This window comes from Thunnus albacares, chromosome 6 (assembly GCF_914725855.1).
Source record: "Thunnus albacares chromosome 6, fThuAlb1.1, whole genome shotgun sequence".
NCBI classification, from domain to species: Eukaryota; Metazoa; Chordata; class Actinopteri; order Scombriformes; family Scombridae; genus Thunnus; species Thunnus albacares.
In genome coordinates, this window is record NC_058111.1 from 10412331 (window position 1) to 10436670 (window position 24340).

At 38.5% G+C, this 24340-nt stretch overlaps 4 protein-coding genes across 4 annotated transcripts; 1 reads left to right on the forward strand and 3 right to left on the reverse strand.

The window, feature by feature from the left end:
- The first annotated feature begins 290 nt into the window (after positions 1–290).
- LOC122984207 (protocadherin Fat 4) lies at positions 291–13334 on the forward strand. Its single transcript, XM_044354540.1, has 15 exons — positions 291–345; positions 592–933; positions 2107–3020; positions 3117–3291; positions 3410–3590; positions 3858–4108; positions 4228–8556; positions 8653–8754; positions 8856–9157; positions 9275–9360; positions 9479–9658; positions 9798–9925; positions 10024–10241; positions 10331–10589; positions 11176–13334. Exons 1-15 carry the CDS (start codon positions 291–293, stop codon positions 12588–12590), a joined length of 8937 nt encoding a protein of 2978 aa, XP_044210475.1. The 3' UTR covers positions 12591–13334.
- A 758-nt stretch (positions 13335–14092) lies between these two features.
- Positions 14093–15084, reverse strand: LOC122984208 (olfactory receptor 52B2-like). The gene has a single exon (XM_044354541.1). The coding sequence runs from the start codon at positions 15047–15049 to the stop codon at positions 14093–14095; it is 957 nt and encodes a 318-aa protein (XP_044210476.1). The 5' UTR covers positions 15050–15084.
- Positions 15085–17131: 2047 nt separating this feature from the next.
- On the reverse strand, positions 17132–18094 carry LOC122984209 (olfactory receptor 52E8-like). Its single transcript, XM_044354542.1, has one exon. The coding sequence runs from the start codon at positions 18092–18094 to the stop codon at positions 17132–17134; it is 963 nt and encodes a 320-aa protein (XP_044210477.1).
- A 3758-nt stretch (positions 18095–21852) lies between these two features.
- LOC122984082 (olfactory receptor 52E8-like) lies at positions 21853–22821 on the reverse strand. The gene has a single exon (XM_044354387.1). The coding sequence runs from the start codon at positions 22819–22821 to the stop codon at positions 21853–21855; it is 969 nt and encodes a 322-aa protein (XP_044210322.1).
- Between the last annotated feature and the right edge of the window lie 1519 nt (positions 22822–24340).

Here is a 24340-nt window from a genome sequence, read left to right on the forward strand (position 1 = left end):
TATTTTATTAAATTATAAGGTTACAGTGTACTGAAATGCTTGAAAAGTTGCATATTGCACTTTAACAAGAAACTGAGAGACCCTTTTTTTTTTTCCTTTTTATGGTTCCTCAGACTGTATCCTCCAATGAACCTTCATCTGGAAATACAGTGAATGCAAGTAGCGAGAGGCAGTTTGCAAATATCGTCTTAGGGCAGCATACGCTCCCCTCCTGGTATCATACATCTGTTGATGCTGTGCCCAAGTATGGCACAGTCAGCATACACTCTGAAAACAGATGGAGAGCACAGATGGCTTTCTCCAAAACTGTTTATTCATTTGAAGTGAAAGAAGACACAGTGCCAGGTTAGTCATTTGTGGAGCAAGGCCTTATCCATGTCAATTAGGCAGTAATGTATAATGTTTGTTGACAACAAGATGAAGAGGATGAAAACAAATGCTTTTAATATTACATGATAGCTTTTTAAATGTTATTTAATCTGTGTTTTTAGATTAATACTTTCTTCAGCCCCTTCTGTGTTTGATACATTTCTTTTCACTCTAGAGTCTTTAGATCACACAATAATTATTCATTATTTAATGTGTTCACAGGGACAGTTGTGGGAAAGGTGGAAACAAAATTTGAGAGTCTCACGCCTATCACATACTCTGTGCAGGAGGATGATGGAGAGAACCTGTTCCTTCTCAGCCCCCTCTCAGGGGAGTTCCTATTATCCCGCAGCCTGGATTACGAAACACAAAGATTTTTCGTTCTCACAGTGGTGGTGCAGCAGGGGGATTCGCAGGTATCCAGTGTCAGGGTGTACTTCAATGTGTTGGATGTGAATGACAACCCCCCTGTTTTCAGTCAGGAAACCTTTTCTACATCATTGCTGGAAGATACTCGGGTTGGCACATGCTTCCTTTCCTTAAATGTGTCAGATAGAGATGATGGTGAGTAAACAAAGTATGTTTCCAACATCCAGTAGATGATTATGGCATTTAAATACTCTTGAAAAAAGGACACATATCAAATTATTTTTTGCCGACTGCGTAGAGTTGTGGGAAATACAGCCATGTAGTTCAGGTGTTGTGCTAAAGTTTCTTCCCACATGAAAAAAAAAACCAAAACATTACCTCCAGAGAGCACAATTAACTGGCCTGTTAACAAGCTAAAGCAGTATCTGCATGCTTTGTAAGCACTATTGATCAAAATGTATAGTATTGGGATAATTCACTATAGTATATAGAGGGGGCATCAAAACCTCAAAGTGTTTTTTAATGTTCAGTTATGTAATTACTGAAAAGGCCAAGCAAAAGTCATGCAAAAGTACATAATATATGGTGAAAATCTTTGTAAGTACTTACTAGTCATGACTACAAAAATAGGATTAATTTTCAAAGTCCTGTACCCATTTTAATACTGAACAAGTTAGTCTCCAGCTATGAAAAGGGATCATATACACTACCTTCACTGCATTGCACAATTTAGCCAAACCTAACAAGATGCTATGGCAGCTATTTTACCAAATTTGAGCATTTAGTTATACACTTTCTGTACTTGGCATCAATCCTCATCCATATATTTCATTTCATTATAGCAATGAAAATGATGGTAACAAAAATATCTCTCATTAACTGGATTTAACTAGACACATGGGCTCAATCTGCCAATCATGTCATGATGTCCTGATAAAACCTTCCAAACTATTCCAGTGAGAAAACAAACAAACAAACAAACAAACAAACATACAAACAAACAAACAAACAAAAACACATTGTTAATATACACACATATTTTTGGCTACACATGCCAGATTTAGCAAATCAAGATATGAATGTCATTTATCATTAAACATATTTACTTATTTGGTCATGTCTTGCTGTTGGCTGAAAACACCATGTTGAGTTGGAGGCTAATGTCTGCACATTTCTACTTTGGCTGCCAGTAAAGTTCAATTCTCTTCTCTTCTTTTGTTAGTTACTAATTAGTGCTTGAGTCAAGTGTATTATTATTATATGCATGGCAAGATCAATGTGCACAATACTACCTTTTAACACAGCAGACTCTTAAAGGCAATTTCATCATTGTGATAAAGTCATGCATGATCTTTTCCTCTCTGTCAGGTGACAATGGAGACTTGAACCTGAGAGTGGTTGGTGGTGATGAAGAGGAAGTGTTCTTCATAACCCCCACTGGTAGTTTATGTCTGAACACAGAGTTAGACAGAGAGAGACAATCCTCCTACAATCTGACTGTGACAGCCAATGACTGCGCCCAGCCTTTGCCTTTACAGTTCACCAGCACAACACATGTTAAAGTTGTGGTGGAGGATGTCAATGACAATGCTCCATGGTTTACGTCAGCCAAACGTATCAGTGTACCAGAGGACACTGCACTTCATTCTGTTGTAATGACTGTACATGCAGAGGATGCAGACTTTGGATCCAATGGGGAGGTTTTATATTATTTAAACAATATATCTGGTGGCGTTTTCAGCATCAATAACACAAATGGAAGAATATACCTGGAGGAGGGATTAGACAGAGAACAGTTAGATAGGCTGACTATTACTATAACAGCTATTGATAAAGGCTCACCCAGGATGGCGACCACTATTAATCTCACTATAAAAGTCGAGGATGCAAATGACCATGACCCTGAGTTCTTACAAAGTACCTACAGCCTGACAGTGAGAGAGGACGTCACCAGGGGAACAAGCCTGTTGCAGGTTCAGGCTCATGATCAGGACATTGGCATGAATGGACAAGTGCGGTACTTGTTGAGACAGACGAGTCCGTTTGTGGTGGACATGGTTCGAGGTGTCATCACAGTCATGGATAAACTGGACAGAGAGAGAGATTCAAACTACACCTTAATCATAGAAGCTGTAGATCAGGGTGACATGCCCAGATCTGCAACTGCTGCTATCAGTGTCACAGTCTTGGATATCAATGATTTTGCACCCCTCTTTTCTCCAGAAACACTGATCATACATGTCATGGAGAATGAAGAGGACACCTCTCAGCTACAACATCAGGTACTACTGGATCTCACAAGCTGAAGATTTGATTGAATATTAATAACAGAGATTTTTGGTGTTAATTTCTGAATTGTTCATGTGTTTTTTGATTAGGTCTCAGCTTTCGATGAAGATTTAGGTGTCAACAGTCAGCTTACTTATTTCATTCAGAAAGGAGATGGAGATGGTTTATTCTACATCTCTCCCAATGGCACGTTTCAAATTTCACACAGCTTGGATAGGGAGAGGGAATCATTGTACATCATAACTGTCATTGCTGTTGATTCAGGTAATTCTGATCCAAGTTAAAATGCGATTACCTTTATAGTATATTGCTCTACAAAATTTTAAATGCCAGGGTCACTTCAAACAGTTTGATAATTCATTCTTTACTTTGTCATTTGAAGGATCACCATCCCTAACAGGTACTCTGACCATACATGTTGTTGTGGATGATATTAATGATAATCGTCCAGAGTTTACTGAAGAAGTCTACAACACCATAGTATCTGAGGACAGTCCTCAAGGCACTGTGTTTGCTGTGATAATGGCGACTGACATCGATGAGGGTGTCAGCGGGGAAATAAGGTAAAATGTCACATCAAAAAGTTGCTTTGGGGAAATCAAAATCATTGTATATTTTAAACTTGTTGTTAAAGTTACACAATTTTGGCTGTGGCCTATTTTGACATCATGTTTCCTGAAGATAGTAGCATGAGTCTTTTTTTGTGAATTTGCTGAACTTGCTGCATAACAACAATTAGAAATCACTCTTGGATGCTATATATACATCATGTTCATTTATACTTTATGGTAGTACTCTATTGAGCTACTGTATTTTTGGCTTCCTATTAGGTATTTCATGGAGAACCCCAATGTGCCTTTTTCCATTGAGGAAACATCTGGAGAGCTGTTTACCACTGATGTCCTGGACAGGGAGACGACAGCCATTTACAAGTTGACGGTGACTGGCAGTGATAAGCATCCCACTCAGCCTCTGTCAAGCACTGTGCTTGTTACCGTGCTCATTGGGGATATTAATGACCACTGGCCCCAGTTTCTGAACAGCCCCTATGTGGCCTATGTGCCCACTGAAATGGCTCCAGGTGAGTTTTTACTTCCATTTCACATTTATATACATTATTTCATCCTGGATAACATGGTCTTGAAAAAAGACTTAGAGTTGAGTTTATTTTGTTCATTATTTGTGTTTTTTTCCCTACAGGTTCAGTTGTTTGCGCAGTAAGGGCAGAGGATGGAGACATTGAGATGAATGCAGAACTTCAGTATTCCTTATATGGACAAAGTTCAGATCTGTTTTCCATCAATCCATATAGTGGCACTGTGTTTACTTCAAGTGCTCTCAGGAGAACAGAAGACATTATTGTCAACGTACGTGTGGAAGATGCTGGAGAAAATCCTAAATTTGACATCAGCACCATTAGTATCCGGTTTCAGAATGTCTCCGACTTTCCAGAGATAAATGTGGATTTGCTGACTTATTCCCTCTCTGAGGATGAGCCAGTGGGAACTTTAGTGGCTGTGGTCTCTGCAGAAAGCCTCAGGGCCGAGCCCATCTCCTTTTATCTATCCTCTGGAAACTTTGACGACACGTTTCATGTGGAGCAATTAAGTGGGGCGCTGACAGTGGAGAGCCCCCTGGATTATGAGAACAAAAAGGAGTTTACTTTGTTGATAGAAGGCAGAGACTCAGGCTCGCCTCCTTTCTCATCATTTGCAGAAATTCACATAAGCATCAGTGATGTAAATGATAACTTTCCACAGTTCACTCAAGTTGAGTACAGGTGTGAGGTTTTTGAGAATTCCCCACCTTCCTGGGTTTGTGATGTTCTTGCCATTGATGCTGATTCTGGCAGTTTCAGCACAGTGCAGTACAATATAACAGAGGGAAACACTGATAACGCTTTTACAATTGACCCTGAAAATGGTATGTTGAGCACGACGGGAAGTTTAGACAGAGAGTATATCCCTGAATTCAATTTAACAGTTGAAGCTGCAGAATTAGACAATCCTCTTCATAAAGACAGAGCAACCGTTATCGTTGTTGTTTTAGACAGAAATGACAATGCACCTCGTTTTTCACAAATTTTTCTAACAGAAGTACCTGAAGATTCCCCTGTTGGACACATAGTAATACAAGTGACTTCAACTGATGATGACACTGATGCCAATGCATTGATTAATTATTCCATAATTGACCAAATTGATGATCTGTTTAATATTGATTTCACCACTGGCTACATCACTGTTGATAGACTTCTGGACAGGGAAAAGCAGGATCATTATATTATAAAAGTAAATGCAAATGATTCAGCATGGAGCATAAGCACCGATGTCACTATAGTCATCACAGACGTCAATGATAATAGACCAGTATTTTCTGATCATTTCTACACTGTTGTGATTCCTGAAACCAGAGATAAAGAGGTGTTTGTTATGCAAGTTCTTGCTACAGATGCAGACATGGGGCAAAACAGTGAGATTCTGTATGTTATTGAACCTCCAAATGAGGAGTTTTGGGTGAACGCTTCCTCTGGGGATATCTATACGAAGCAGCCATTAACTTTACACAATTCAGCTTTTGAAATCTACCAATTTACAGTTATTGCATTTGACTGCGGCAGTGATCCTCTGGAAAGTAACGCTACTGTCACAGTAAGATTAGAGCCATATAATTACTACCCACCAATGTTTTTGCCTTTACAGCCTCTGATTCCTGTCCCATATCACGTGTCTTTGAGAACTGAGGTGGTCCAGATTACAGCAATAGATCCAGATGTGAATAACAGCAGTGCTGGTATTGAATATATTTTGGTCGGAGGTAATGCATCTGATTTCTTTTCGATCCAAGCTGACAATGGAAAAGTAATGTTAAATCAGAGTCTGACAGAGAGTGTAAATTTATTTCTTACTGTATTAGTTATGGCAAAAGATCAGGGTTCCCCATCTTTATCATCACAAACTGAAATCACATTTGAAATTACTGGGAAGAATACATTTTCTCCAAGCTTTAGAGAGATAGATGTCACTTTTTCTGTCCCTGAGGATTTGTCTATAGGATCAGTAATTGGGAAAATTCAAGCAGAAGATGGAGATTATGGTCTCAATGGCGCCATCATGTACCACATTACACCAGAAAATCAATATTTACCATTCTCTCTAGGAGAAGCATCTGGGCTGCTAACGCTGATCAGGGAACTAGACTTTGAAAAAGAAGGTTTTTATCATCTCCGAATCAAAGCCACGGATGGAGGCTGGGTCTCTAAAACAGGTTTATTAAATGTGACAGTGATAGTTATGGATGTCAATGACAATCCTCCACTCTTTTCAGCCTCAGAGTACATCATCTCAGTGCCTGAAAACTCTGCAATTGGAACAAATGTCTTCAATGTGAAGGCTGCTGATGCTGACTCTGGTGCAAATGCCCAAATAACCTACTCTCTCATTGCTGGTCATGTGGATAAGTTCGCAATGGACTCAAGAAATGGCACAATCACCACTTTGGACGTCTTTGATTATGAGCAAGAGCAGATCTTTGATATAACAATTAAATCTTCAAACACTGGTGGTCATCCTTTATTTAGTTTGGCACATGTTGTCATCCAAATCTCAGATGTCAATGAGTTCACACCTACGTTCAAGAAAAAGGAGTTTAACTTTTCGATACTTAAAAATGTGCCCATTGGAACAAGGATTGGGAAAGTAACAGCAACAGATTATGACCAAGGCTCTGAAGGCAAGGTGTTTTACCTGATGTTTGGCCAAAACAAATATTTGGGCTTTGAAATCGACAATCTATCCGGTGAAATATACACAACAGGCAGTTTGAGGAAACAAGGCAACAGTCATGTCATTTTAAAAGTTCTGGCAAAGAACTCTGGTGTTATTACTGGCATGGATATAGATGAAGCTCTGGTCCAGATCAGTGTGATAGACACAAACGATGCACCCATGTTCACCTCTGCTCTCTACTTGGTGAATGTTACAGAAGACAACCTGGTTGGGACATCTGTGATAACAGTGAGTGCTCAGGATCAGGACTCTGTCTTGGACTGGAATCGTTTCTTCTTCGGCATTGAACATGGAAACACAAACTTGTCTTTTGCCATTGATCTATCCAGTGGTGTTATATCAGTGAACGCTCCACTTGACAGAGAACAGTGGCCAGTTTATAACCTGACTGTTACAGCCACTGATAATGGCTCTCCACCAGCCACTGGCACCACTAATGTCATTGTAACTATTAGTGATGTCAATGACAACGCCCCCAAACTCACGTTTACCGAGGCTCAGGTGAAGGAAAACCAGCCTCCAGGCACCATAGTGACGAAGTTAAATGCATCTGATTCTGATTTGCCACCAAAACAGGGACCTTTTACTTACTGGCTGGTGAATACTTCAACAGATGGTGCTTTTTCAGTAACTCCCGATGGCATTTTATTCACCACAAGGGCTGCTGATCGGGAGCAAATCTCTGCATATCGAGTCCTGGCGGTTGTACGGGATGCAGGGATCCCTCCGCTGTCATCCACAACACTGTTCCACATTAGGATTGTGGATGAAAATGATACCCCTTCATTGCCCAGAAATATCTTTATTGAGGTGAAATATTTCGGCAGTTCTTTCCAAGGAGGCATGATTGGTAATGTCCATCCTGATGATCAGGATGAGTCTGACATTTTCAACTGCAGCATCAAAAGCGGGTCCCTTAATATGTTCACGATACCTAATGGCACATGTGAGTTGTGGTCATCTCCTTTCCAAGGTGAGGCTACTTTTAACATCACTATTGAAGCTACAGATCAGCTTCACTTCCCAGTCAACAACAGTGTCTATGTCCACTACAAAGGTTTCACAAATGCTACCATGGACAGCTGTATACTCTTTTATGTGTCATCATCCTCACTGGAAGAATTTTTGTCTCACAAGTATTTGAGATTTGTGAAAGCTCTGGACAGCCTGTTTAACTTACAGGCCTCTAAGACTCATGTATTTGGAATCAAACATATTGGCACTGAAATGCTTTTGTTTGCTGCGGTCAAAAACTACAATGGTCAATATCTAAGCAGAGAAGTCGCGAGTGGCATCTCCGCCGGACACAGGAAATTACTAGAGTCACAGAGCAATGTGACAATTTCTCACATCACTAGTGATCCGTGTCTCACCAGCTCGTGTCAAAACGGGGCAACGTGCAACAAAAACATATACATCAGTCAGGATGTTGCCGTCCTGGAAAGCATGGCGGTCATCTTTGTGTCACCGCAGAAAGAGATTTTAAATTGCACCTGTCCAGCCGGCTTCACTGGTTCACTCTGTGAGGAAGATATTAATGAATGTGAGATGAGTCCCTGTGAGAATAAAGGCACATGTGTGAATACTCCAGGAAGTTTCTACTGTCAATGTCAGAATGGCTTTTCTGGCCCTATCTGCTCTTCTGATGTAGATGAATGCTTGAAAGTGAAGTGCCAAAATGGAGGAACTTGTAGCCCCACTCAAAATGGATATCACTGTTACTGTTTGCCTGGATTTGAAGGTAGACGTTTCAATATATTTAAAGCAAATCACATTATTCTGCAGTAATAGAGTCCAGAATCCTTTTAACCTCTTGGGTTTATTTGCTTTTTTTCAGGAGAAACCTGTGAGCAATTCCTAGACCACTGTAGATCAAACCCCTGTGTCCAAGGAAGCTGCATCAATTCACAGACAGGATTCTCTTGTAGTTGTGCCTTTGGTAAGAATAATGCAAAGAAAAAAAACATTTCCAACCTACAACTGAGAACAATTTATTTATTAAAATGCTCTAACAACATCTTTATTTCATCTTTATTTTAGGAGTCAGTGGTGTCCACTGCGAGGAGCCCAGTTATGGCTTTGAGGAGATGTCCTTTATGGAGTTTCCCCCATTGGATCGCAGGACTAATTTAATCTCTCTTGAGTTTGCCACAGTGCAAAGGAACTCCTTGCTCCTGTTCAACCCTGGAGGATCATCCAGCAGGGAATTCTTTGCACTGGAGATACTTGACGGGGCCATGTGTCTCTCTTATGACCTGGGATCAGGACCTGTGAGGCTGCAGACAAACAAGCAAGTGGCAGATGGACATTTCCACAGCATCACTGCCAGGAGGATTGGCAATGTGAGTTTTAAATATGTCAGCACATACACAAGGTTAATTAGCTAGCCGTTTTCAGTGGTTAAAGGGGGAGAACTGGATTTAAAATGACTGATGCTGCAAGTTTTTTGTATTTAACAGATGGGCTCTTTGTATGTGGACAACTGCACAGATGTTCAGAGCAGTGGATTTTGTTATTCACAGAGTGATGGCAGTAGCTCAGAAAGGTAGCGGTGAAATAATATGGCCACTACCCCATAATTTATCATTTTGTGTCAGTGTATCTTTTATCATTCTTCATAAAATCTATTTCTCTGTCTTCTCTTTGTGTGTATCTACAAGCAGGACACTGGATGTTGAAAATAGTAATATAACATTTGGGGGACTGAGGACCGTTGAATCCATTTTGCTGCATTTTGCTCAGATAAGAACCCATGACTTTGTTGGGTGTATTCGAAACATTTATGTGAATGGCGTCCTGCTGAGACCTTCAATGGCCCTTACAACATATAACATTCTTGATAGGTAAGTATATTAAATTCAAAACATTTACATGCTGTAGGTAGACGTCAGTAAAACACAAAAACCCTGTTTTTTAAATACAGAATCTTTCAAAAAAAGTGTTAAAAAGTGTTAATATCAGCAAAATATTTCTTTAATGTAGGTGTCCTCGGGCAACAGCATCACCATGTCACAGAAACCCATGTAAGAATGGTGGTGTGTGCCATGACCTTTGGTCTGACTATCTTTGTGAGTGCAAAAGCCCTTTCACTGGAAGAAACTGTGCCAAAGGTAAAAAAAAAAAAAAAAACCTTTTGATATACAGAATTTATTTTTCTTAGAATTGTATGTTAATAAATATGTTCGCATGTTCGTTCCCCTTTGAGAAGAAATGTCACAGGAGCTTGTATTGAGATTTAACGGCAATGACTACATAGAGTATGTCATCAAAGAGAGATCCAAGAGAGACTATCTGCTTAAGGACTTGCTGGATGATGAGAAACGGGGGAACAGCAGAAACCAAACAGCGATTAACATAAAATTCAAGACCCAATATAATGGAGTGTTAATGTTTGTTCTCGGACAGACAGAATATACTGTGCTTAAGGTGGGTATAAAATATATTTAGATAGACATTTACCCATCTTGTATTTATGTTTGAAGTGTAAAAGAGCTTGTTTCTTCTGTCCAACTCAGATAAAAGACAGAAAGCCTGTATACATTTCCAAAGACATCCTATCAGGACAGCTGTCAGAGTTCACTGTGGACTCCTCAGTGGCTGACGGGATCTGGCATGTCCTCTCCTTGTTCAGCAATGGTCAGAACATTTTTCTGCTTCTGGATGGAAAAGCAGTCTTAAACATCACAGACAGAAGTATTGATCTCACTCCTGTTAATGTGGAAAAGATTATTTTTGGTTCAGCCCCGACAGGAGATTCGAAGCCCCAGGAGGCAGGTGAGATATACAATAGATAAATCTTATCTTTTTTTCGATTTTAATGTGAAAATTACAAAATGTATAGATTTTGTCTGCTTTAATTTTCACAGTACAATTTAGATTTTAATAATCATGCAATACCAATGACAATAATAAATGCATTCTTTTTCTGTAAGTAGTGAATAAATCTCAGGCACATTACTACTTTACACACACTGCTAATTTAGCAAATTCAAGCGAAGAATATAAAACGTGTGTGCAGGTGTATCTTACAGGTAACAGGTAAAAACACTAAATCAGAAAGAAGAGAGCATCTTTGTTGTGTATAAGCCATAGTGTCACGTTCCTTACAGGGTCCATCAATAAATATAGTTATTTTTAGATGTAAATATTCTCAACAAAAGGCATTAGAAAAGCAAAACATTTATTTATTATTGGGTCTTGCCTTCTGCAGAGCAGAAGCAAAGAACAAATTTTTCCTTACTTTTTACATAGATCACCCTAAACACAAATTGTATGTATGACGTGTCTTAAGTGTCAAAGCATGCTGTGGTAAACTCTTTTTAAAACTGACAAATTATCTTAATTCTTTTTTGAATGATAGGGTTCACTGGATGTGTGCAGTATTTCAATGTGACAGGTTACACTCTGCCAGTCAGCGGACACAGTGAGATGGTGGATGTTTGGCCGAGCTCAACTCTCATCCAGTCAAGCTGCAGCTCTTCAGATTACTGCCTGCCCTCTCCCTGCACCGAAGATGACACAGCTAGGAAGAACTGTCTCTCCACACATTGTCAAAACCGATGGCAGTGTGGACCTGTGGTGCAGAACGGATCCTGCATCTGTTTGCATAATGTTTCGGACCATGTCTGTGATATGTGCATCTCCACAACAGAGAGCTATGATGGATGCTCTGAGATGCAGGGCAGCCTGCCTCTGTGGCTCATTGCTGTGATTATTCCAGTTCTCTCCATCCTGGTTATTATAGGAATGTTTATTGCTCTTTACAGAGTGAGACGACAGAATCCAAAGTGTCAGAGAGACAGCTCACCACAGAAAACAGAGCAAGGGACAGACAACATGGCATTTTGCTTTGATGACAGCAGAATGCTAACAGATGCTGCAGAACAAGGGAAAGAGCGTGATCTGATGAGTGCTAATCGGCAGAGGTCAAGTATGGAGTGTTACAGTGATACCAGTCTATCAAGTGTTCAGCCAGTGCCAAACAGTGAGCTGGAGTATTATGAAATCAGCAGCATCTGTAGTGCATTTCTATCAGACACTGCCTCACTCAAGCTCAGCTGGCACAAGCATTTGTACAGCACAAAGTGTGTGAACGCTGATTCTAAACAGTGGCGAGATTTGAGGATGCTGTTTGAGGGTTTTAAGAAAGGATGCCCCGGTGAAGACAGCACACACAGTCCTACAAAACCTGAACATGTTGCATCCCTAAACAAACAGTTGTTGACTAAGATAAATACTGTGCAGTCCCAGAAAACACAGCCTTGTTGCACAAAGAGGATCCTACAACCAGAGCTCCTAGAACCTGTGCAATGTCTCACTTTTGAAGAAATAAGTAAATTAAACTCTCCTATAGAGCAAACAGTGCCACATGGAGCATCCCTGAGGCCTGGACCTGCCAAGTCCACCACGATGATCAGTGTGTCATCTGACAGTGAAACAGACAGCACATTTACCTGCTTGGAGTCTGAGTATGGACAGTTTTCTATCATCAACACCAGGAGATATATACATAAACAATCGACTCTGTCAGCATGCAGCTTCAGACAACAAGGCATCTTGCCTGTCAACTCATTGTTCAAACACACCTGCCAGTCTGCTGCAGATCAGCTTGAAGCTGACAGTACTCCCTCTGGTACTTTTGAGCAATGGGAAAATATTTTCAATATGAATCTTCCTTTTAGCATGTATGCTTCTGTATTTGAGGATATTGCATGTCTACCTGTTGAACCCAGTCACAGCTATGATCTGCATAGTGACATAGAGGAAATAATTTGACGGGGATTATATTGTAGTTTTTGGGTCAGATTGAAAACTACAAAGTATTTATATGATTTTTTTTTTTTTTTTAATTTAAAAATCAGAACAGGAGAATGACAGACACGCTTCTGCACATATATAGCAGCTCCATAATTAGATTAGTCAGGAACATTATAAAATATAGATCATACAACTAATAATTAAAAAAAGAGTTGACACAATATCAAATGTGCTTCACAATGTGTTCCAGAAAAGTAGCATTTTTGTGCTTTTTGATTATGAAGATTGATAAGGGATGCATAAAAGTTTTCTACATCAACACTTTACTGAAACATATTTGATACAATTATGCTGTTTACGTCATCAAAAAACATGAATAATGTAAATGTGACATAAATCTAAATTTTTGATTGGAGCATGTATTGCACAAACAGTGAAAGGTATATAAGAACATGATATCAAATGATAGATTATAGTGCTCCTAAATTCAATGAATTAAAATGAAACATTCTCCATTATCTCACTTGAAATCTTTGTGCTTTCAACACCAATAAGTAAGAGAATGTAAGTAAATGATAAAGGATATTAGTTGTGTTATGACAGCTTAATGTCATATAACAAAACAAAGAGAGCAAAATTGTGTGTGCAGAGAAAATTAGTTTAAAAGACAGAAATCCTGGTCAGGGGATGGAAGGTGGAGTCTGTTGCTGTACTGTACTAATAAAGAATGTTCAACTATCTCTAGATGCATGTTTTTGAACCACAGTGAACAAATGACTTATAACATTAAAAAAAAACCCTTCAAACCCTCCACTCACATCCTCACGTGTTGATTTTCTGATTTAAAACTGAAGGTGTAAGTAGATTTGATCATACACTGATGATTTGTCTCTATCTAGTGGACAAATTCAAGGTTACAGTCAGAGGTGCAGTACAGTGCTCGGGCACAGTGTGAAGTAGAGTTAACGATTTCACAGGCATTCTCAAAAATCAAGATACTCAGAAGAGTTGTTTTCAGTCAGGGAAAATACAGCACTCTAAATCAAACCTGCGAGCAAAAAGATACTTTGCACAATGTCAAAAATAATAATTCATATTCTGAAGAAAATCTTCCAGATGCTTTCTTGCACAAGGAGAGATTCCAACCAAATTGTAGTATAATTATAATAATGTGCAGTAAGTTGTTGTCAGTCAGTAGAATTTCTATTTTGCAGTTAAATGAACAGACCATCACAGTTTGGGATTTCAAGAATTATAGAAAGTTATTTGATTAATTCACACCAGAAAAACATTATAAAAATCTTTCAGAAAAATATAGAGTTAAAAAGCAAATTCTCAAATAAAATTTGCTAAAATATAGAAAAATGAAACAACATTTCATAGCAACGAGTTTATATTTAATCATTTACTGAATTATTTTATATAGCGGGTCCTATATATTTTATACTCATCTTTTCTGACTGATTCCAATAAATTAAGTCAAATATCACATAACATTTTGTTGAAAGTCAATTTTAATTTCAAATTGCAATGCTGGCTTTTTTATTTTTAAATCTCTGCACCAAAGCCTCTTTTATATCCTTAGTTTTGAAACAGTATATCAGTGGATTAACTACAGCAGGTATGAGGCTGTACAACATGGTTATTAAAATACGGGCATCAGCAGTAAAACTAAATCCTAAATTGTGAGCGAGATAAACAAAACATCTTGGCACATAATAAAGGCAGGTAATAAAGATCTGAGGAGCACAGGTGGACAAGACTTTGTGGCGGCTCTCAGTATGAGACATTTTCAGAACAGCTATGATAATGGAAAAGTAAGAAATAATTATGAAAGCTAAAGGAACCAGGAGAATTACCATGGCATTTCCAAGTGAAACCATTTTAACATATTTAACATTTTCACCACATCCCAGCCGAGTTATTGACATATGATCACAGTAGCAGTGTGTGATGACATTCTGGTTGCAGTAAGGCAAAGTTAAGGCATGAAGCACAATTCCCAACATACGTATGAATGTTACTACCCAGCACATGCTACAAGCAATAGAAATTGTTTTATTTGTAATCATAACAGGATATCGGAAAGGAAGACATATAGCAACAAAGCGATCCAAGGCCATAATCAGCAAAATTAAAGAATGAATAGCTCCCAAAGAATGGACAAAATACATTTGCGTAAAGCAGACTCCAAATGAAGATATCACATCATTCCACCAATATCTGGCAATGATTTTTGGAAGAGTCACAAACCCAAATATAACGTCTGTCATTGCAAGGTGAAAAAAGATCATGTATGTCGGTTTGTGAAGAGTCCGCTCATACACAATAATGGTTAAAATGAAAGCATTTCCAACAACAATAGCTGTGAAAGTAAGGAGAAGAAGAGCAGACACTGGTCCATAATACTTAGGTGAAAGTCCAGGGAATCCAGTGATAATAAAGTCTTTTATAGTTGTAATATTTGTGTACTTCATAATCACTTGTAGACAGAGACAGCCTCTGACCAAAAATGAAAATGAAATAAAAGCCTGGAAGTGAAATTAGAAAAGAATGATGAAAGAAATAGTACTTCACCGTCAATACTGATAGTAATACAAAAAAAGAATAAGATGAGATATTCCACAGGTTATCACAATGATGACTTTACCGCATGTCACAAATTGTCTACACATCTTACCTTTTAGTCTTAAACTCTAAAAAGGATATGATCCATCTTGACCATATTGATCACTTAATATTGTAGTCTGGTGTAATGATGAGGATTAACACTCAGAGGTGTCAACTCTCATGTGAATTCAAGGTTTTTTTCAAAGTGTCTGACTGCATATATTATGAAAAACATACAGTGAAAGGTCTCAGGTCTGTGATGTTGAAGGTTTTCTGTGTAAGTTTTGGTAAACATCATGTTTAATGCAACAGAAGCAAAGATCAGTTCATGCATACCTGTGAAGATTTCTTGAAAGAATTGTTTGTATTGAAATGTGAGGGCCTGACTGCAGGGAGAGTCTGTTAGGGAGTGGGCAAGTGCACCACCGGTGCCCTGGTGGACCAAAAAATACTGCACAGTATGATCAGTGCCCTCTAAAGTGCACAAAGGAGAAAACATACCACAGTTCTGTAATGACTGTCCAAGTTATGGGTAAATCAGGATGAAATGCGCTATAGAGGGCAGTCTGGAATGAAGTGCCCTCCTGGGTGCCCTGTCAGTGGAAGAAAATTTTATAGTGGCTTGTAAAGAACCCCAAAAAGTGACAAAACAAAACAAAACAAAACAAAACAAAACAAAACAAAACAAAACAAAACAAAACAAAACAAAACAAAACAAAACAAAACAAAACAAAACAAAACAAAACAAAACAAAACAAAACAAAACAAAACAAAACAAACATCTTGCCCTGTAAGATGCCTTTACGTTTGAGTAAACTGGCTATTATGGTAGAAATTAATGTATCCTTTATGTAGGCTGACCATTAGGAAATAAAACACCCTTAAAACATGTTGTAGTTGTTGTAGCTGACATAATTCCATTCAGTTGATTTTGGCACAGTAGTACTCACTAGTTTGCTCAGTCACACTCTCTTTAGGTTGTTTAGGTCAATGCAGTCTAAGCTGTAACCTTGATCCTACTACAATTTGTGAGGTAGGTCACAGCAAGGCTTATTTGCACTTGATTTATATTAAGGATGCATTACTAATGTATGTAGACTAATAGTTCGATGTGTTTACTAAAGATGTGTTTGAGGAATAAACATTTAAAACATCCATTCCCTGTATTTTATTACAGAGATGTCTGCAAAACAAATGTTTAAAAGGTAAATCATTTTAATACAGAGTTGTTGTTTTCCTCATATTCTGAATCACCCTATAAAATGTTAATCTTAGTTGGAGATGTTTTTTTTTTTTTTTTTTTTTTTTTTTTACCAAACATGCATCGTTGTTCTCTGCTTATGGGGGCCCATTGAACATATCAGGTGCCCTTCATGTTTTTTCACCCCTGCCCCTCAGACAGCCTTAGCCCACCACTGGTCTGTAGTCACTAAACTGCTCGGTGAGTGAGGCATGAGACTATTAAAAGCAGCACGCTAAAGCTTGTGAATACATGGAATGTAATTGTATTTAACTAAGCTTGAAGTTGGTTTGACAGCATTGAACTTGAACTGTGCATTACCACCATCTTTTGTCTTTCAAGTGTGTGTCTACTCTGATCTCAAGATGATCACTGTTGACACAAACTCTGCACAGTCTTCAATATCAGAAATAAATACTACTTTAATTTTATAATAATAATATAATAGATTTTATTTACATAGGTACAGTACTTTAAAACATAGTAAATCAGAGAGAAATGACACAAATATTCTAAAATAATAAATTACAAGACAGAGAAAATATAAAAGCAGAAAACAAAATAATACAATAACATAGTGACATTTCAAAACAAAGTACAGCATTGTAAAAAATGAATTGTTTTACTTAGAAGGCTCTCTGGTAAAAGTGAGTGTCAAGATGTGATTTAAGAAACATATTTGGTTCCTTGCACATTTCTGGATTGTAATTCATCCAGTTTTCATGATGAAATTAATTTTCTTTCTATAGAATTTCTTTTTTAAGTTTTCTTTGATATCCTTGGTTTTGAAACAGTAAATAATCGGGTTGACAGCTGCAGGTAAAAGACTGTACAGCATTACAACAACAATGCGAACTGGAACACTGAAAGTGAATCCCACATTATTTGCCAAGTACACAAAGCATCTTGGCATATAATACAGACACGTGATAAGAAGCTGTGGTGTGCAGGTAGACAGAGTCCTCATGCGTCCCTCAGAACTGGACATTCTCACAACAGCAATGATGATGACAAAATAAGAAAAGATAATAAAACCCAAGGGCAACAACAAACTCAACATGGCAAGACCAAAAGCAACTACCTGAACTTCTCTTACATTCTCACATCCAAGTGCTGTTATAGCTATGTGGTCACAATAGCACTGCACAATTATGTTTGAATTACAAAACGGCAATGTAAGAGCATCCAAAACAATACCCACCATCCATGATATTGGCATAAGCCATGATATTCCACAAAGCACAGAAACAGTGGTGTTAGTGAAAGTGGCTGCATAACGCAGTGGAGTACAAATTGCAGTAAAGCGATCAAGAGCCATCACCATCAAGATGAAAGAATGAGTCGCCCCAAGAAAATGAACAAAATACATTTGGGCAAAGCAACCATAAAATGAAATAATGCTGTAATCAAACCAATATTTTGATATAATCTTTGGTAGAGTAACAATCCCAAATGCTAAATCAGTTAATGCCAAGTGGCAAAAGATCAGATATGTGGGTTTGTGAAGAGACCTTTCACATTTAACAAACACTAAAATGAAAATATTTCCCACCACTATAGCTAGGAAGAGCACAAAAAGTAGGGCTGACACAGGTCCATAATACTCTGGTGAAAGTCCAGGAAATCCAATGATGAAGAAATGTTTTATCCTTGTTACATTAGTGTAGAACATAATCACTTGATTTTACAATAACAACCTATTAAAAGGAAAGCACAGAGAGTTATTTGATGTGACAAGTTGACAAAAATGCTAAATAACATGGAAGTGTTAACAATATACTCAAGAATTTATAATCTGACAACTATGCACACATTTCAAGGAAACAAAACATAAACCACCACAGTGTCATTTCATGTGTTCTGTGGAGGATCTAAACTGTAAATCTTACCTTGTAAAACTCACAGAAGAGCTGCACCCATGAACGTACTGCAACATGTCACTGTAGCGCCACCTAATATGTGCTTGTTAAGGTTAAATCCCTACTGAGTTTGTGCTAGCCTACTAGGGCTCGAGCACTGAGTGGTGGGAAGGGCCTATTGTATCTGAAGGAATTATTCTTTTTTTTCTCTATTATCATTATTATTCTTGTAAATGAATCACATTTTTGAGGGGCTAAATGTGCTCAGAAACTCACAAAACTTGGTGGTGAAAAATTACACATTTTATATCACCAGTCCCTGGCTGAGCACAGTGGTGTTGGAGTTCTCCCCACAGAATGAGAGGGTCGCCTCCTTGCGACTTCATGTTGCTAGGAGGGCGACTCTGACTGTTGTTTGTGCGTATGCGTTGAACAGCTGTTTGGAGTATCTGGCCCTCGTGGAGTCTCTGGGTGGGGCCCTGGGGGGGGGGCACAGCCCAGCAAGTCAACACTTCAACACTTATGTGGGCAATGATGGAGAAACCTGGAGGGGAGTGACTGGGAGGAACAGCCTGCTCGATCTGAACCCAAGTGGTGCATTGTTGCTGGACTGCTGTGCTAGCCATGGGTTGGCCATAACAAACACCATGTTCAAGCATAAAGTTGTTCATAAGTGTACCTGGTACCAGAGCACCTTAGGCCAAAGATTGATGATTGACTAATTGTGTCATCAGATCTGTGGCCGCATGTCTTAGATTGGGTAAAGAGGGGAGCAGAGCTGATCACCACCTGGTGGTGAGTTAGATGGAGACCCAAATGAGTAGTGAGGGTGGACTGGGAACATCTGGCGGAAGCCCCTGTCCATGAGGTCTTCAACTCCCACCTCTGGAGGAATTTCTCCCGCATCTCGGGGGAGGTTGGGGACATGGAATCTGAGTGGGCCATGTTAAGGACCTTAGTTGTGGAGGTGGCTGCTCAGAGTTGTAGCTGGAAGGTAATTGGTGCCTGTCGGGGCGGCAACCTGAGAACCTGCTTTGAGACACCAGCAGTGAAGGAGGCCGTCAAGCTGAAGAAGGAAGCCTTTTGGGACTGGCTGGCTCAGGGCTCTCCTGAAGCAGCAGATGGGTACCGAAGGGCTAAAAGGGTGGCAGCTCAGGTGGTTTCTGAAGCAAAAACCTGGGTGTGGGAAGAGTCACAAGGACTTTCAGTTGGCCTCAAAGAAGTTATGGCAAACTGTCAGGTGACTCAGGCGGGGGAAGCAGGGCTTAGTCCAAGCTGTTTTCAGCAGGGGTGGAGAACTGCTGACCTTGACTGGGGACATTGTTGGGTGGTGGAAGGAACATTCTGAGGATCTCCTAAACCTGACCAATATGCCCTCTATGTAGGGGGCAAAGTTGGACGACTCAGGGGAAGCCTCACTCATATCCCTGGCACAGGTCTCTGAGGTAGTCAAAAAGCTCCTCAGAGGCAAGGCGCCAGGTGTGGATGAGATTCGCCCTGAGATGCTGAAGGCTCTGGACATTGCTTGGCTGTCATGGCATGTCTCTTAAATATCGCATGGAGACTGGGGACAATGCCTGTGGACTGGCAAACCAGGGTGGTGGTTCCCATTTTCAAAAAAGGGGGCTGGAGGGTGTGCCCCAACTATCAGGGGATCGCACTACTCTACTACAGTGTACCAGCTCTTAACCCTTGCAAGGAGTTACTGGGAAGTGTGTTTGAAGCTGATATCAATCCTTCAAACTCACAATAAAACACCAAATAAGCTGACCCCCACCCCCCTACCCCAAATGTTGAAGTCCCATTACGTTACTGGGATTTCACATCGTATTCTAGTAAGTACTTGTTACTTAATAAGTACTTAGTAAGTTACATTAGTAAGTGATACCTGATTGCCTAACACTGTCTAAATATAACCCATTTAAAATACACTATAAGCAGACTGAGTGTATTTCCAGTTTATTTCCATCTGCATTCAGTGCATATTTTTTCTCCAGCAGAGGGCAGTGCCTCAGAGGAAAATGTGTTTCAACAGCTAGACAGGACAGAACATGGAGTTAATATTTCAAAGCTCTTAAAACGATTCATCCAAAGCACGTTATGAGGAGTAAAAGGCAGAACTTAACAGATTTTGATGTCAGCATTTTATTTTCTCTGGAGTTAGCCATGCTAGCTTAACATTGTTCTGAGCAGTTCCTCTAGAAAGCATTGAGGTTCTCTTTCATTTATAAATGAGTCAGTCTTGCTAAGACATTTTTTAAAAAATGGGTGCTTTTTAGATTTCATATAGGAGTAATGTAGCCTTGTCTTTGTGGGTTGTTTTTATGCTTGTGATGGTCTCTGAAAAGAAAAGTGGATTGTTTGTTGGACCCATTGACAATGGACATACAGCAGATGATGACATGCACCACAGATAAGCACTAAGATTTCATCACACACTCAATTTAAACTTTAACAAGTTCAGTGGAATTGCACAAGGGTGCAATCACTTCAGTATGGAAAGCAGTAATAATTACAGAAAAACAATGGTCTTTCAGCATCCACATGGGCATGTTGAGTATTGTATTTAGATAGCCTTAAAAAGATTTCGACCCATCCTTTAAAACTGCATTAGGCAGAATATGTTATTTTGGCCACTTGGTGGCAGTGGAACAAGTTGAAAACACAACATTGACATACTGTATTTGTCACCTTATGAGGTGGGATGGCAAACATTTAGAAAACATTTTTATTCACATATTCTGTAGACAGAGCAACATTTGCATTCATTTTGAGTCATGTTTCTGAAGGTAAGTCCAATAATTAGTCCTTTTTTGTTTTGGTCTCCACTAAGTCCTGATAGAAATATCTGGCTCTGTAGCTGTTAAATGCTACAGTATCTTGACCAGCGAGTCACTAACAATGTCTATCTGTTATTTGGTGCAGAGCAGGTAATGTACGGTGGGTTTATCAAAGCCTTCTCACTGGAAAAAAAGCTGACTGCTGCAGCTGAAAAAATAAGGTTAATGAGAGTGGACTTTACGAGCTGGAGAGCTGAACATAAAATGAAGACTTGCATGGTTTGGTAGCATTCATCTAATTCAGCTAATCACACTACAAAATGGTAACACTAATGTATTCATCAAAAGCTTGAGAGGTATAGGCAAACAAAAGAGGTAGTTCCCAGTAGATGTTACCCTCCAAACTGACATGAAAAATATACCCTTGTGTAGTGCATGAGTAAAAACAAGACTTGTGGTCATTTAAGAGTCATCATAATGCACAAACTGTGGAGTACTATTTCTTCCTATTTGTTTATCCATTGTAAGATAAACAGTGCAGTATTTGTAAAGTGATTACACATTAGATAACCAGTGAGTACCCTTTAGGTAGATATTATTCCTGTAAAATGCATTCTTTACAATGATAAAACACAAAGACACACAAAAATATAATTTGTACATTGCGCGAACTTTTTTCTTCTGTTTTACAGTCACATTTCTTGTTAATGAAGCCAAACTTTCAGTGTGAATAGCTGACGTATGATTAAATTCTCATCAATTTATCAATCCATTATTAGAATGAAAGTTTATTAATATGCAAGTTTTATCTCAATCCCAACTCTAGTTTTTTTCAGCTTTGTTATCAAAGTCTGCTTGATGTCCTGAGTCTTGAAACAATATATGATTGGATTAACAGCAGCAGGAAAAAGACTGTACAACAATATCAATAAAATGCGAATATCTAAACTGAAAGCAAATCCTATAGTATTTGCTACATAAACAAAACATCTGGGAAGGTAAAAAAGGCAAGTGATGAATATTTGTGGGGTACAAGTTGATAAGGTTTTTTTGCGGCCTGTGGCGTTGGACATTTTTAAAATAACCACAATGATGGAAATGTAGGAAAACAAGATAAATGCAAGAGGAAGCAAGAGACTAAACATGGCCATAACAAGAGTAGTAACCTGTACTATTATAACATCCTCTCCACATGCCTGACGTGTTATAGAAATGTGGTCACAATAGCACTGAGCAATGACATTATCTTTACAGAAAGGTAATGTGAGTGTATGGAGTACAATGGTCACCATCAAAGACACTGGTATAAACCAGGCAAAGCCACAGAGCACAGATATGATGTTGTTTGTGATGAGGACAGGATAACGCAGTGGAATACAAATTGCAATAAATCGATCCAGAGCCATTACCAACAAGATGAAAGACTGCGCAGATCCTAAATAATGAACAAAAAACATCTGTGTAAAGCACCCATAAAATGAAATTAAGCTTTCATCAAACCAATATTTTGATATGATCTTTGGGAGAGTCACAGTGCCAAATGTTAAGTCATTCAGTGCCAGGTGACAAAAGACCAGATATGTTGGTTTTTGAAGGGACTTCTCACACATCACGAATGCTAAAATGAAAATATTTCCAATTGCAATAGCTAGGTAGATGAAGAAAAACAGAGCCGACACAGGTCCATAATACGGTTGTGAAAGTCCAGGGAATCCAAGGATGAAGAAGCTTTTCATCCTTGTGACATTGGTGTAGATCATAATCACCTATTACAATCAGAACAAAGACAAGGGAAGCCAAAATTATCAATATATATAATATACTTATCAATAAAAAATGAATTAGTTATGGTAGTCAAAAGTAATATATAACATGAACTAACAATAACATACATAATGCTGTGTGGAGCTAATTAGTCACTAATTAGATACAATAAATCAACTCAACTACATTTGATTGTCATGAAAAACACCAAACATTTGCAAGTTGAAGCTTCTTTCATTATATTGTTCATTAAATACCTTTGAGTTTTTTGACTGTTGGTCAGAAAAAACAAGCAATTTCGAAACATTGGTTTTGGCTCTCGTAACTTTTTTTTTACCATTGTTTTGCCATTTAATAAGGTAAATGATCAAACCAATTAATTGAAAACAATTAACATTAGTGAGCACTGCAATAAAACATAATTTCCAGCCCTTAAAGTAAACATCTAATTCATTCTACACTCTCTTTGATAAGAATTTATTAGTTCCAAACTCACCCGATGGTAAAAGCATTTATCATAAATCCTTTACAGTACTTGCTTCACAATTGTTAGCATAGAAGTATGTAAATTCAGTTATCAGACATTTAAAGCCATGAGTTATCTTGTGTTTTCAACTGCAAGTCTAAGTAAGAGGCTTACCCTTTAGATCGCAGACCAGCATGTAAAAGTGTAAAGGACGGGTGACAGATAATATCTGCTCCTTTCAAAAGCTGACCAGGCATATCCTCAAAGGATCATATTCTCAAATGAATGAATGGAAGTGCCCAAATAACGCTATGGTTTTCCATTTCCCTTCATTAACAAATTAAAGTTTACTTAATGGAAAGCCTACATGCCTCCATGAGGAATAAATATAAAAACAGTTTCAGCTAAATTGTTCCAAACAAAATCCGTATAGAAAAAATATTGTGGCAATCCTTAAACAAAGATGTTTTTTTTCCTTCAGGTTAACTTCTCACAGGAACACTCCAAGTGGTTTTATAGAGCTTGTCATAAAATGTTTTGAATGTTATTATAGACAAAAGATTGAATGGCTCTGACTTTGCTCCCGCTGAACTTTCTCATGAACATATAGCAAAACAAATTTACGATTTACAGCCTAAACTTGAAATATTATGCTTGAGCTAAAATCTGGCATTTCTGACGCTGAACTAAACATATTAAAATGACTGTTTTGACTGAAGTTTTTTCTCCTGTATGTGTTAATATGTCCCACAAATCAGTACAATTTTGTGAAAGACTTAAGATTTTGAAACCTTTGACTTTGGCAACTACTAGTGCTACTACTGTATCAAAAAAAAAAAGAAAGAAAAAAAAAAGATATACAACCCCCCTGCCCATACAATTTAATTAGGAACTTAAAGCATCTATATTTAGTGCCAGTTACTGCAATAGTGACATAATATGTTAACTAGCAAAATTTTGTGCCAATGCAGAAAGTGAAAAAAAAAGCCTTTTGTCATGAAAAATGTCTTTTGTGCTTGAGTTTGCAATATGATGCAGTTTAAGCAGTC

What these genes read in the sequence shown, in the direction of transcription:
- LOC122984207 (XM_044354540.1), top strand. Translation starts at nt 291, where the DNA reads ATGGCTTTCTCCAAAACTGTTTATTCATTTGAAGTGAAAGAAGACACA. An exon ending in CTGTTTGCCTGGATTTGAAG is followed by an intron (nt 8,557 to 8,652) that starts GTAGACGTTTCA and finishes GCTTTTTTTCAG; the next exon opens with GAGAAACCTGTGAGCAATTC. An exon ending in ACATATAACATTCTTGATAG is followed by an intron (nt 9,659 to 9,797) that starts GTAAGTATATTA and finishes TCTTTAATGTAG; the next exon opens with GTGTCCTCGGGCAACAGCAT.
- LOC122984208 (XM_044354541.1), bottom strand. Translation starts at nt 15,049, where the DNA reads ATGAAGTACACAAATATTACAACTATAAAAGACTTTATTATCACTGGA.
- LOC122984209 (XM_044354542.1), bottom strand. Translation starts at nt 18,094, where the DNA reads ATGTTCTACACTAATGTAACAAGGATAAAACATTTCTTCATCATTGGA.
- LOC122984082 (XM_044354387.1), bottom strand. Translation starts at nt 22,821, where the DNA reads ATGATCTACACCAATGTCACAAGGATGAAAAGCTTCTTCATCCTTGGA.